General features: G+C 52.8%; 1 protein-coding gene across 17 annotated transcripts in view; it reads left to right on the top strand.

Annotated features, from left to right (window-relative positions):
- Positions 1–11,485, top strand: part of ARHGAP17 (Rho GTPase activating protein 17) — a 63,699-nt gene extending 52,214 nt beyond the window's left edge. For 4 of the 17 annotated variants that reach the window (XM_074322880.2, XM_074322878.2, XM_019750187.3 and 1 more), the window contains 3 exons: positions 1,509–1,672; positions 2,914–3,525; positions 10,705–11,485. In XM_074322880.2, coding sequence (XP_074178981.1) covers positions 1,509–1,672; positions 2,914–3,525; positions 10,705–10,835 — 907 coding nt within the window. In that variant the 3' untranslated portion in view covers positions 10,836–11,485. Of the gene's footprint in view, positions 1–1,508; positions 1,673–2,913; positions 3,526–4,825 lie in introns of all 17 variants that reach the window. The other 13 variants (XM_074322882.2, XM_074322879.2, XR_012493177.2 and 10 more) reach the window with 12 other exon arrangements.
- Positions 11,486–12,034: the final 549 nt, after the last annotated feature.

Here is a 12,034-nt window from a genome sequence, read left to right as displayed (position 1 = left end):
TACCTGTGATGTGCACTCGTGTTCATGTGCCCTTCGCTGCTGTCGTCTAGTGTGCGAGCGAGCAGACGTTTGAAGGTAGCACGCTAGTTAGGTTAGAATATTCCTGGCATTCATTCATTCATTCATCCATCCATCCATTCACCCGTCCGTCTGTCCATCCATCCACCCACCACCCACCCACCCATCCACCCAGCCAGCCAGCCAGCCAGCCAGCCAGTCAGATTTACTGAAGAACAGTGCTGAGTAATATGTGCCAGGTGTGGCACTAGGCTCACCAGGTGACTAAGATCCCCCACCCCCAGGCTTTCAGTGTTGGAGGGGAGTTGACCCATGAGTACCAGGTACAAAATACGGTGATTTTCTTAAGGAGCTCTTTTGTTGCTTAACCTTAGGGTTAGCCACCTGGAGTGGACTATGAATACATAACAACTTCAAGAAAAAGCCCCTTTGAACGTGAGAGTTTGATTTAATTGGCGTGAGTTCAGTCCCCACCTGAGCCAGGCAGGCCAGTACCAAGGCCACTAGGTGGCCTCTCAGGGTTCAGATGGGCAGCTGTGGTGAGGTGTGCCTGCAGGCTGTGTGCCAGCACTGTGCCCGGACTTTGGCTGCCTGTACAGCCCCAATTATCAGATACAGAGTCAAGTAAATGCATGAAACAAGGACGACCTGTTTATCTACAGTCGGAAATGAATTTGCCTTGGGGACCTGTCACCTTATCTTCTCTGGTGGGAGGGAGTGCCTCTAGCTGTGACACAGCTACTGAGATAAGAATCTGGCTAAGTCCTCTGAGCTTGACTCTGAAAGCTTCGTGCATTCCTGGGTTCCTTTTGCTGCGCAGTTTGGGGACGTTCACTTTTAGGTTAAAAATAACTCAGGCTTCAAACTTCCAGGGCTTCTTTTCCTGTTTTAGTCCATAGAGATTTCTGTGTGTGTTTCAGGAATGGCGTTCACTCTTTGGCAACCTTGACAAAGTGTCGCTGTCAAGTTCAGAGTGACGAGGCCTGAGGCAGGACCTGGAAGCCCGAGCTCTGCTCTCCCTGCCCCAGCAGCTCTGGGCTTGACCAGCCCTTGAGCCTCTCAGGGCTCCCTCTCCCCACGCCCACACTGTAGACAGCACCGAGCATTAGCTTAGTTTTATTTCACGTATATGTCAAAGTCGCATTATTTTGAAGTCCAAAAGCCCCTCCACGTTTTTTAATATTGCCCAATGTAAGCGCAAGCAAACTAGAGCTTGAAATTTCCTGTTGGCTGCTGTGAAAACGTTTCTATTGTGGAATTTGAGTGGCCCGATAGTGGGGAGACAGTCTGATGCCGTGATTCTCATAAAATCCGTGAACCTGTGTGGCACCAAATCAGTGTTAGCGTCACAGGCCCAGTGGGAGCTCCGTAAAATTTCAGATCACTCCTTGCTGTTGAGGCGAAAACTCTGGTTGGAATCGTCTGTGTTAGAGCGTGCGTAGCGCTCGGGCTGTGCCGCCTGCGTCTGACCTGACTTCTTCTCCCCATAGTCCTCCCAAACCCAAGGACTCTGCAGCTGCACCCGCGCCTGGCAGGGCCAGCAGTCAGGTGGCCGGTGGCCCAACCCAGGCGCAGACAGCGGCCAGCTCCCATCAGCTCTCTGTCGGCCTGGCGCATGGTTCAGCCGGCTCCAGCCCTCACACTTTGCGCAGAGGTGAGTGACCACCTGTCCCCTGTGCCCTCGGGGTGGGACGTGTAGGCCCCTATGGGAGAATCAGGGAGGGTTGGCAGGCTTCTGACTGTTGCTCCCCTGTCCGTTATAAAATGGCAAGCAGAAAAATCAGTCGTTAACGAGAAACATCCTTAAAGGGAAATGAAAAACCAGGCAGCAGAAAAGCACTCGTTTAAGAACATGTTTGAGCTGCAAAGCTGAACGAATGGTCGTTTCTCCAGAAGCGCTCCCAGGAGCTTCCAGGCAAAGCCCCCTCAAACCTCGCTGAGGCGATTCATTCTAAGGCCGTCTTCCAGATCCATTTGTACTTTCATCCAGAATGTAGCTTGTAGCTCAAATGATTCTGGAATTGGTAGCATTTCTAGCTAAAAAAATAAATAAATAAAAATCCAGCCCTCTAGGAGAAGAGGCTTAGGCAAAGGGGGGCTCCGTGTGTCCAGGCAGACCAGTCGTGCCCGGGGGTCGCCCCATAGCTCTTCCTGCTTCTCTCTGTCTCTTCCCTTGCACCCCTGTCATTCAAGAAGGGTGCTGACAGAAGGGCTGCTGGGTGGCTTGGAGCCCTGACTCTTGTTAGCAGAATGTTCTTGTTGGATGTTAAAAAGGCAGGTCTTTGGAGGCCTATGTGTGTGGGATGGACTTTTTCAAAAGGCAGTTTGTATTTTGGAATGATCTTAGATTTACAGAAAAGTTGCAAAGGTAGTGCTGAGTCCCCTCCCCGCATGCCCTTCCCCCGCTCCCCTGCCCTCATCTTATGGCACCATTCATCACGGCTAGAAGCCCACCCTGGCTCATCGCCATCCACTGCGGCCCATGTTTGGTTCAGATTCCGCGTTTCCCATGATGGCCGCTTCCTGTCCAGGCTCGCTGCCCTCCAGGACGCCACGTTGTGCTTCCTCACCCGTCTCCCTAGTCCTCTGGGCCGGCAGTGCCTCCGTCTTCCCATGTGTTGCTATGGCCTTGACAGTTTGGGGGGGCCCTGGTCATGGCATTTTGAAGAAAGCCTCTCCATTTGCACTGGTCAGTCAGATGCTTTTCTCAGGGTGAGACGGACTCTGGGTTTGGGGAGGAAGAGCATAGAGATGACATGCCTGCTACCTGACCTGTCCTGGTTGGGGTGCAGCCGTCAGCGTACCTCCACCCGTCAGGTGAGCCCTGACCCCTGGCGTGTGCACACTGGCTCTCACTGCGCCCTCTCACTGAACGGTGTTCTGCTCTTTGTGCAGCTGTGAAGAAGCCTGCTCCCGCCCCCCCGAAACCAGGAAACCCACCTCCGGGCCATCCTGGGGGCCAGAGTTCGAGTTCCCCAGGAACAGCGCAGCACGCGCCCAGTGTGTCACCAAAGCTGGCTGCCCCCGGGAGCCCTTCTCTTCCCGCTCAGCACCCAGGCCCGGCCCCTGGCGCCCCCAGCACCTCCACGCAGCCCCCCGCACTGCGGAGGTCCTCCGGCAGCCTGGCTCCGATCCACGCGCCCAGCCACCCGCCGCCACAGCCCCCCACACAGGCAAGGCCGGGGAGCCAGGGCCTGCCCAACCTGACGGCACTGCCCGGAGAGCCCAGCCTGGAGCAGCCTGCCCACACCCCTCCCCAGACACCAACGCCCCCCAGCACCCCGCCCTTGGGAAAGCAGAGCCCCGGCCCGCTGGCCTCTCAGAGCCAGGCGGTGGGTAACCCTGAGACTGCGCAAGCACATGGCGGGACCTTACCGAGACCGCGGCCAGTACCAAAGCCCAGGAACCGACCCAGCGTGCCCCCACCCCCTCACCCTCCGGGCGCCCACCCAGCAGGGGATGGCAGCCTCAGCAACACGGTGTCCACCGCCTCCAAAATAGTAACAGGTGAGTGGGGCTCTGTGCCAGGCTTCTGCCCCATTCCCGCGGGCTTCCCTTCACAGCAGGGCCAGCAAATTGCCAGGTGCCAGATCCAGCCCCCAGGCTGGTGTTTGCGAATAAAGTTTTATTGGCACATAGCCACACACATTTGTTCACATGCTGTCTCGGGCTGTTTTTGTGATGAAACAGCTAAGTTATTGGAGAGATCACATGATTGGCAGAGCCTAAAATACGTAGTGCGTGGCCTTTGAAGTTTGCTGAGCCCTGACTGCAAGTTTCATGATGTGTTTACGGTCGGACTGCACTCCCATGTGTCTGCATACAGTGCCCTAACCCAGGTGGAAGGTATTCTACAGCATGAGCGTGAAATGCTTTTCCTAGTGAATTCCTCATTAAATGCTTATTTTCCTTCTAAGGGTAAAAATGTTCATAGTCAGTGAAGTTACACTGTGTTTCCCCGAAAAGAAGACCTACCCGGACAATCAGCTCTAATGTGTCTTTTGGAGCAAAAATTAATATAAGACCCAGTATTATATTATATTGTATTATATTATACTATACTATAATTATATTGTGTTGTATAAGACCAGGTCTTACATTAATTTTTGCTCCAAAAGATGCATTAGAGCTGATTGTCTGGCTAGCTCTTATTTTCGGGGAAACACGGTACTTCAGGTATAACTTTAAAAAACCTGATTTGTGCAAAATTGGAGGCTCAGGGAAGGGAAATTCTGAGGCCTAATCACGTCAGAGGGGGAGGATCGAGGTTTTCCCCGATTCCGTGGAGACCTGGTGTGGGTGGGCTGTGCCTGTACAGACTCAGGGGCTCCCTAATGGGGCATTTCTCACAGGCAATCCAGAATGTGACCACTTTGTTTAGCGATGGTTTTATAATAAAATTTCCATCCGACGTGCTCTAAGTTACTATTTGATTCAAGGATGGGAAGGATGGATATTCCTTTAAATGTGTTTTTTAAATGGTAATTAGGAGCTTTGAATCATGTCTTGCAACAGCTGAGTTTTAAATTTTTCCAAGTGGAGCTATTTTTAGAGAAGAAGCTGAAATATACCTCTGGGCTTCCCAACCAGACCCAGTGACTTCTCAGCTGAAAATGAACCAGGGCACCCCAAACCGGTACCCAACTAGTCTGTCTCCTGATAACTTGTTTTCCCCCAGGAACATCATGGGTAATTTGCACATGCTGTAAGTAAGTGGTTGATATCTTTTTTCTGATGACACCTCTGCCTTTATTTTAGGAAAACAAAGCCACGTTGGTTTGTTTGATTGTTTGTCTGTTTCCCATAGATGCCCTCCCTAGCGCGCCCACAGGTGGGGAAGTTTTCCAGGACTAAGGTCTGTAGCCCCAGGCAGCTGCCCATGTGTCCACGTGCTCCTGCTTAGCTGTGCTCTGCGTGTGCTTTAGAGTGTGCGCTCGGGGCAGCCGCCCGCGGCACGTACATGTGGCTTTTGTTTTTATCAGAAGCACTTGAGCCTCAGCGCTCCAAGTCCACGAGGTACATGTCCCTAGACTGAGAGCTCGATTTCAAGCCGCTCAGATAAGATACTCAGAATGTCTTCTCTCGCTGTGGTAAGCCTTTCCCAAGCGTCGGCTCTTTTCGGTGTCATTTACCTGTCAGTGACTGGCTCGTCGCATCCAACCAGAGGGGACTTGGTGCAGTCAGAATGGGAAACTGTCCCTCGTGTCTGGAGCTTTAATTTTTAATTTGATAAAATTGAAGTTTACATCTTAAGTGCAAGTTAACTGCATGGAGCTTCTTAATTTGATGTTTAAAATTCTCAGGACAAAAATAAAATATCTTCCTCCACGGACCCCACACTAAAATGCCTTTGTAATCTGGCATACTTACATGTTGCTTCCTCATACCTCACGAGCTTTTTAGAAGGTGCAGTGAGGCCCCTCCCACCTGCTCTGGGACCCCACTGGGACGGCGCAGGGCTGTCACTGCGTGTGCAGCTGCTTCTGGCAGCTGGTCCCGCCTTAAGCCGTTCCTGGGCACGTAGCCATTACTCACAGTGTGGCCTGCATGAGACTTTCTGGAGGGGAAACAGCGCAACCTGGGAGGCAGGGAGGAGGGCACAGGCGTCATTCTACCTCCCAACTCCTTGGAGGTGCCCCCAAAAGGCTGGGTGTTGCAGTCACTTGCAGAGTAAGGTGACTAAACCCTGATTAAGGCAGAGCCTTTGAACACGTCAGTGTCTGTGACACACCACAGTTTTAGTCCCAGACCTTTCCTTTGATTTAGAGGAGAGACAATGAACTAGAATTATGTCTGTTCTTCAGCACCACCCTTACCTGCGGTGTGTTCGTCCCAGAAGGTTGTGTTGTTGGTCTGCTTCAGCCCTGTAGTGAGAGCTCCTCGCTTGACAATTTGCAGCGAAGTGAAAACTCAGAGTGAAAATACTTTTCCTTAGGATATTAGCGAAATATTTAAAAACCAACCTGTGCTATGAATTCTCATAACTCAGGAAATTACCAGCCCCCACAGTTACCTTTGTGTTACAGAATCAAGTTTTCACTCCCCAAACGCCCTGCACTGCCATGAGAAGCACACACCACGTCTGCATCCGGGGTTGGTCGGTCGTGCTGCGTGAACCACTCTTGGACAGAGTCATTGGGTGTTTCGAGAAGGAAAAATAGAACATGGAACTTCCTTTGACAGGCAGCCTGTTATTGTGGCATCAGGTGTTCACTTGCAAAACTTGACCCAGACGCATTCCTGAAAACAGGTTGTTCGTTTAGAGCATTTAATCTTTAAAAGCTGAGTTAAGGCCTGGGGGTTAAGATGAGCTCTTGGGGAAGGTCACTGCTGCCAGGAGGGTCTTCCCACCCACCGTGTTGTGTCTTATCTTTGTTGTCACTAAAAAGCAGGCCGGTGTTCGTGTCACGAGTACAAGACGTTCCATCTTGCTGTCTTTAAAGTAATAGATTTTAGCAAAGAGTGTTCTAATTTAAACGTTTTATTAAATAATCTAGATGTCTGACCTGCCATAATCAGTCAGAACTGAAATTGGAGTATTTGATGGTAAGGAAAAGGCACCTGATTGGCCAGCGTGTTTGTGCTGTTTGGAGATCAGAGCTGCGCTAGTGGCTCACTAACCGGCACTGACCCTGCCCGCTCGCAGCCCACTAACCACGCATGCGCCCACGGAGGCTGGCTTTGCTCGTTCACGCTTGCTGCCAATTCTCTGACTGCTAAGTGTGTTCACAGACGTGTGATAGGTGGTCACAGGGCTGGCCTTGGTCCCCCTTTAATTTCCATTCCTTCCTATAGCGGGCAGGCTGGAGGTGTGGGAGGAAGGACATACAGTGAATCAGACGCCCTGAATTCCGTCTCAGCTCTGTGTGATATAGTCAGGCGGGGTGCCCGGGGGTGACCTGTAAGATGGGGTGTTCGTGGGAATTACTGCTGCAGGCGTTACATTACATAAGAGAAGCATCTTATGGTTGTTCACGTGCGGTGGGTCCAAATGAATGCGAGCTGTTTATTATCATTTTTATCTAGAAAATAGGTCACCTCAGTTATGTATTAGGTTCATAAGTCAGCAGTTTTAAACCTCGTATGCCCAGACCCAGCCTGCAGGACCTGCACGCCGGTGGCCTGGAGCCCAGGTGCTCGGGAGTAAAAGACTTGTCTTAAGTCAGTGACCTAAGACACCCCAGCAGCCACTTGCCCGCGGTGCCAGCTGGGACCGGCCACTCCCACAGTGCTCAGTACAAACTCCACCCTGCTGGTTCTCATAGTATGTCCTTCATAAAATCAAACTCTTTTTATATCAGGAAAGGGATGCATTTTAAAAGTGAGCATAGCTATTAGAGCAAACTGGGGGACTAGAAATAATCAGAAATCACCTTTTTACAGTGGAAGAAGTCCACTGTTCGTGTTGTGTTTTTTCCCCTAAAAGGCAAGGGAGTACGTGACCATGACCCTTTGGCGTAGAGAGGTCTTGCACCTCTATTTTGCTTGACAGCGAATGCCCTTTCCCATGTTGTATGTAGTCCTTCTCACCGTCTTTTCAGGGGCCACATAACATTTCATTGAGCAGAGGGCTGCTGCCCATAGCTGTACAGTTAAGTGGCTTCGCTTGCGGTTTGTTTTTTGGTAAATAGCTACCAGCATCTTGTCACAGTAAACACCCAGTGGGACTTGAGCAGACTCTGTCCTTTACTGAAGTGATGAAACGTTGGCTCCAAGCCTGTTACAGGCCAGGAAGCTTTTAAGAGCCCTTGAAAACTGAGGAGTGGAAGGCAGTCATTCCCTCAGACTCTAGGAGAGACATGAGCGGTGGGGGCGGGGGTGGGCTGACCCTGCACTCCTGCCTGAAATGCTTCGTTTCTAGGATGCATTTGGGTCCGTTACCTGTCAGAATAAGCTTGGAGTTTTTGAAGGGTAGGTTTCCAACCTAAGCACATATTGAAAATTGTAGAAGCGACATAAATCTTGCAGGACTGTACCCTAAGCCACAGAGGACCAGCCCTGGCCCTGGGGGGCCCACTTCCTGCCTGAGCTGAAGCTGCTCCCTGGGCCTCTCCTTTGTTTTTGTTTTTCTAATCTAATACCAGCCCTCACTGCCCATGTAATGCAAGATGATGCCTTATGCAAATGCAGAGCGGATGTTTAGAGGGCATACGAGGTTTAAATCATTTCTAAAATCACCTTCTCCTGTTACTGAAATGAACCAGACTGTTTAAGACCCGACCCCCTGTGTCCTCACATAGTGTCTTCTCTATCAGGACCCTCAGGCCGGGACAGTCTTCTCTGGGGAGAAGGGCACACCTCGTGCCCACTGAACTGGACTCCAGAGTCCAAGCAGCCTGGCTCCCGGCCTCAGTCCAGTGCTGGGGTGTCGCTCATGCGGGGCGTGGAGCCTCTGTGAATCCCCTTCCTTGTCTCGGAGGAGGCCCCGCGGCCCGGGGCCCAGTGAGATGCTGTGGTGATGTGTTGGAACACAAGCACCATGCCTGGTAGACGTGGCTGCTCGGTAATATCACCTGTTGTGTTGGGGGTCGGACTCTTTCTGCAGCTGCGGCTCTTACCGCTTTCCCGTGTAAACTGGTTGTTTTCTTTTAAGAAATGACTCGTGTCAGTGAGAGAGAGGGGCTGGGGAAAGAAACTAGCAGACAGGGCAGGCGGGGGGCAGAAGACAGGAGTTTCTGCGCGTGCGAGTAATGTGTGTGCGCTATATGTAGCTGCAGGAAGTCAGAAGAGTACAAACCCAGAAATTATCTGTGTGACACAGACAGACGGCAGCGAGTCCTGCGAAGACACAGGGCTGGTAGGTGTTAGGTTTGCGTGTAAATACAGATGCTAACAGGTAGAAATCTACTTAGCGTGGCCACGCCCTCTGCATCATGCCCACTAGGCGTGTCCATCCTTGTCTTGTTGGCTTAGGGAAAAGGGATTGAATCTGCACTGGGTTTCTTGTACCGGTGTGGTCTTCCAGACCTGGCCACCTCTTTACCGGAGCATTGCAGAGATGGCTGGGCTGGATGGCTGTCCATCCACTCCTCCGTCTGTTTGTCCGTCCAGCTGGCCAGCCACGAAGCTTACTGTGCAGCTGCCACTAACCAGTCACTGTTCCAGGCACTGTGAACAGACAGACAGGTCCCTGTCCTGTTGACTTCCGCTCCGCTGAGGACAAATGGAGACATCTCGTGCTGGGCACGAGCACCGCTGGACAGCGCGCCTCAGCACAGTTCACTGGGTTTTACAATCCTCATTAGACCTGATCGTCTGAAATGACCTTCAGTACCTCGGCACCTCCGTAAATCCAGAAACTTCTGAGTTGTGGTGCATAGGAAACCCAGGAGTCACGATGAGAAAAGGGACCCCCAGGAGGTCAGATCTCGCAGCTCAGAGCTGGGCCTTGTAGGGGAGGAAGCAGCCCCCACGCTGAGCCCCCCAGAAGTGCCCGTGCATTTGCCACTGCACCTGTGGGCGAGGGCAGGCAGAACAGTGCCACCCAAAGCCACTCCTGGGGGCGGATGTGGTGAGAGCCCACCCCCCAGGGACCCTGAGCAGCCCTGAGGCATAGGGGCTCCCTAGCACCCCGCCTCCACTGCAGTCTCCCAGCTCCCTCTAAGACTCGCTCTAACCTGGCCAGGGAGACCACAGCAAGTCTCAGCACCCCCTTCTCTCCTGTCCCAGCCCTAAAATCCTGACAAGGCCCTTGTTTGCTCAAGCCTGCATCATTCGGAGAAGCGAACCCTTCTGTCCTGACGGGCGGTGTCTCCCCCACTGGACCGCAGGCGCCATTAAAGCTGCATCTGGCTTGCCCAATGCCATGTCCTCACAGGTAGAACAGTGGCTGGCCCGCGCAGGTGCTCAGTAAGTGGTGTTGGTGAATGAATGAACGGGGTGCCCCGCCTGATGAGAAGGGGCTGTGATGGTTAAGGCCGCTGGGCCACAGGAGTGAGTGGCCATCCATTTGCAGTCTTGCTAAAGGAGTTCCAGCCAACATACGAAGACATGGGAAAAAATTGGAAATGGAAGTTTTAGAGACAGATGAGAAAATTAATATTTGCAGGAGATTTGGCAATCTATCTCAGTGAGTGTCAGCCACAGGTAATTGTGCCCCCCACCCTCATGGGACGTTTGGCAGTGTCTGGGGACGTCTTTGGTTGTCACACTAGACACTAGGGGAGAGGGCTGTGTGCCACTGGCATCTAGTGACTAGAGGGCAGGGAGGCTGCTAAACATCCTGCAGTGCACAGGACACCCCCACACCCCAGAATGTCACCTGTGCCGAGGCTGAGGGCCCAGCAGTCACAGTAGGAACAGCTGTCAGCCTGGGAGGAGGGAACTTCTACCAGTGAGGCTCACCTGTCCCTGCAGCCCAGGTGCTATCACGTCTCAATTAGGGCATCACAGGCATTGGGGAGAGTGAAGGTCCCTTCCAACATCAGGACAAGCAAAGCCTCGAGGCTGGCATCTCAGGACCACCAGGGGCTCAGAAGGGACCAGCACAGCAGGAGGTGTGGCTCTGCCACGAGGCTGCCCGGGTTCTCAAAGGCTTGACTCAGCTTCTCAGGGCTGGGGAGCCTCTGGGAAGGGGACGTGTGCGCGCATGAGCTGACTCTTTCCAGCTTCTCTCCTCTCGGAGCGCCCGCGGCTGACCCCTGGGGCGTGACCGCGCACTGACTCCACATCTTTGTTTTTGTCCAGACGCCAGTTCTAGAGTGTCAGAACCTCCTCACAGCATCTTTCCTGAAATGCATTCAGACTCGGGGAGCAAAGACCTGCCCGGCCACGTCCTACTGGACCTGGACAATGACACAGAGAGCACCGCCCTATGAAGAGCGCCCCCTCCCCCTGGTGGGCGGGGCGGGCAGGCTGACCTTGACCTCTGCGGACCAGTGAACAGCTTTCAGTGGACAAGAGAGAGGCCTGACCACACAGGACTTGGCTTCCTTCTTCTCACAGCCCGACGAGAACGTGGGGCTGACACTTAAGCTGAATGACCTGTGTCCTAAAGAAGTTGGCTTTCTTTACGTGGGAAAGAAACCATGCCAAAAAAACGCCCCCCAAAATACCCAGAATGGAAAGAGTGCTATTGCGCAGCCGTGCACAGGAAGCTTTGTCACCGCCGCCCGCGCAGGCAGCACCCACGGCCATCGGGAAAAAGCAGCAAAGCCTCAGTGTTTAACGAAACACACCGTGCACGTGGCCTGCACCCCCCACCGGACCCGCCCCCTTACGCTGTCGCTAGTCAGACTTGGCGCCGGGTCACTGTGTGCCCTGTGCCCTGTGTCCCGTTCGCTCTCATGGTGACTGCTGGATCTGTCACCTTGGCAAACTGGATGTGACTTGTGCCTTGTTGGATTGCCAGAGTGTAGAAAGAAATGTACTGTTCTTTTTTTAAAAAACAATGTAATTGCTACTTGATAAGGACCGAACATTATTCTAGTTTCATGTTTAATTTGAATTAAATATATTCTGTGGTTTATATGAAAACTTTATCGTTCTTGGAGGCAGAACGGTGGTGGTGGTGGTGGTGGTGTGTGTGTGTGTGTGTGTGTGTGCGCACGCGCAACGAGGTGGGATTGTGGGCAGGACATCGGGGGTCACACTGTGACTGAGGACGTCTGAAAGAATAGAGGGCCTGATGACAGCAGTGACACCAGCCACCAGGTGCCCCAGAGACGTCGACTGGCTGTTCCTGTGAATGCTCATGGGTAAGGCCCTTCCTTTGCTCCCACCAGTCCTGACGTCGTCTCTTGTCACCTAGAGACAATTAGACTCCCGGGGGCCGATGCACAGCCCCACAGGCCCAGTGCAGAGGTCAGAAGCCATTACTTTCCAAGGGAACTCGCTTCCAGTGGAAACAGTTGGAAGAGGGGTGGGACCGGAGCAAAGTGTGGGTGACAGCCTGGGTGGTGGCTCTGATGGCAGTGCCTCCCGGAGGTCCGCATTTGGCGTCTTCCCTTGGGAGTAGACGGGGACATGCCACCGGTGTTGGCTGCCCTGAGCTGTTCCATTGACAGAACTGCATGTG

This window comes from Rhinolophus sinicus, chromosome 10 (genome assembly GCF_057876585.1).
Source record: "Rhinolophus sinicus isolate RSI-liver-muscle chromosome 10, RSI-T2T, whole genome shotgun sequence".
Taxonomy (NCBI): domain Eukaryota; kingdom Metazoa; phylum Chordata; class Mammalia; order Chiroptera; family Rhinolophidae; genus Rhinolophus; species Rhinolophus sinicus.
The sequence above is the reverse complement of the archived record's forward strand: the minus strand, read 5'-3'. Positions and strand labels throughout refer to the sequence as shown.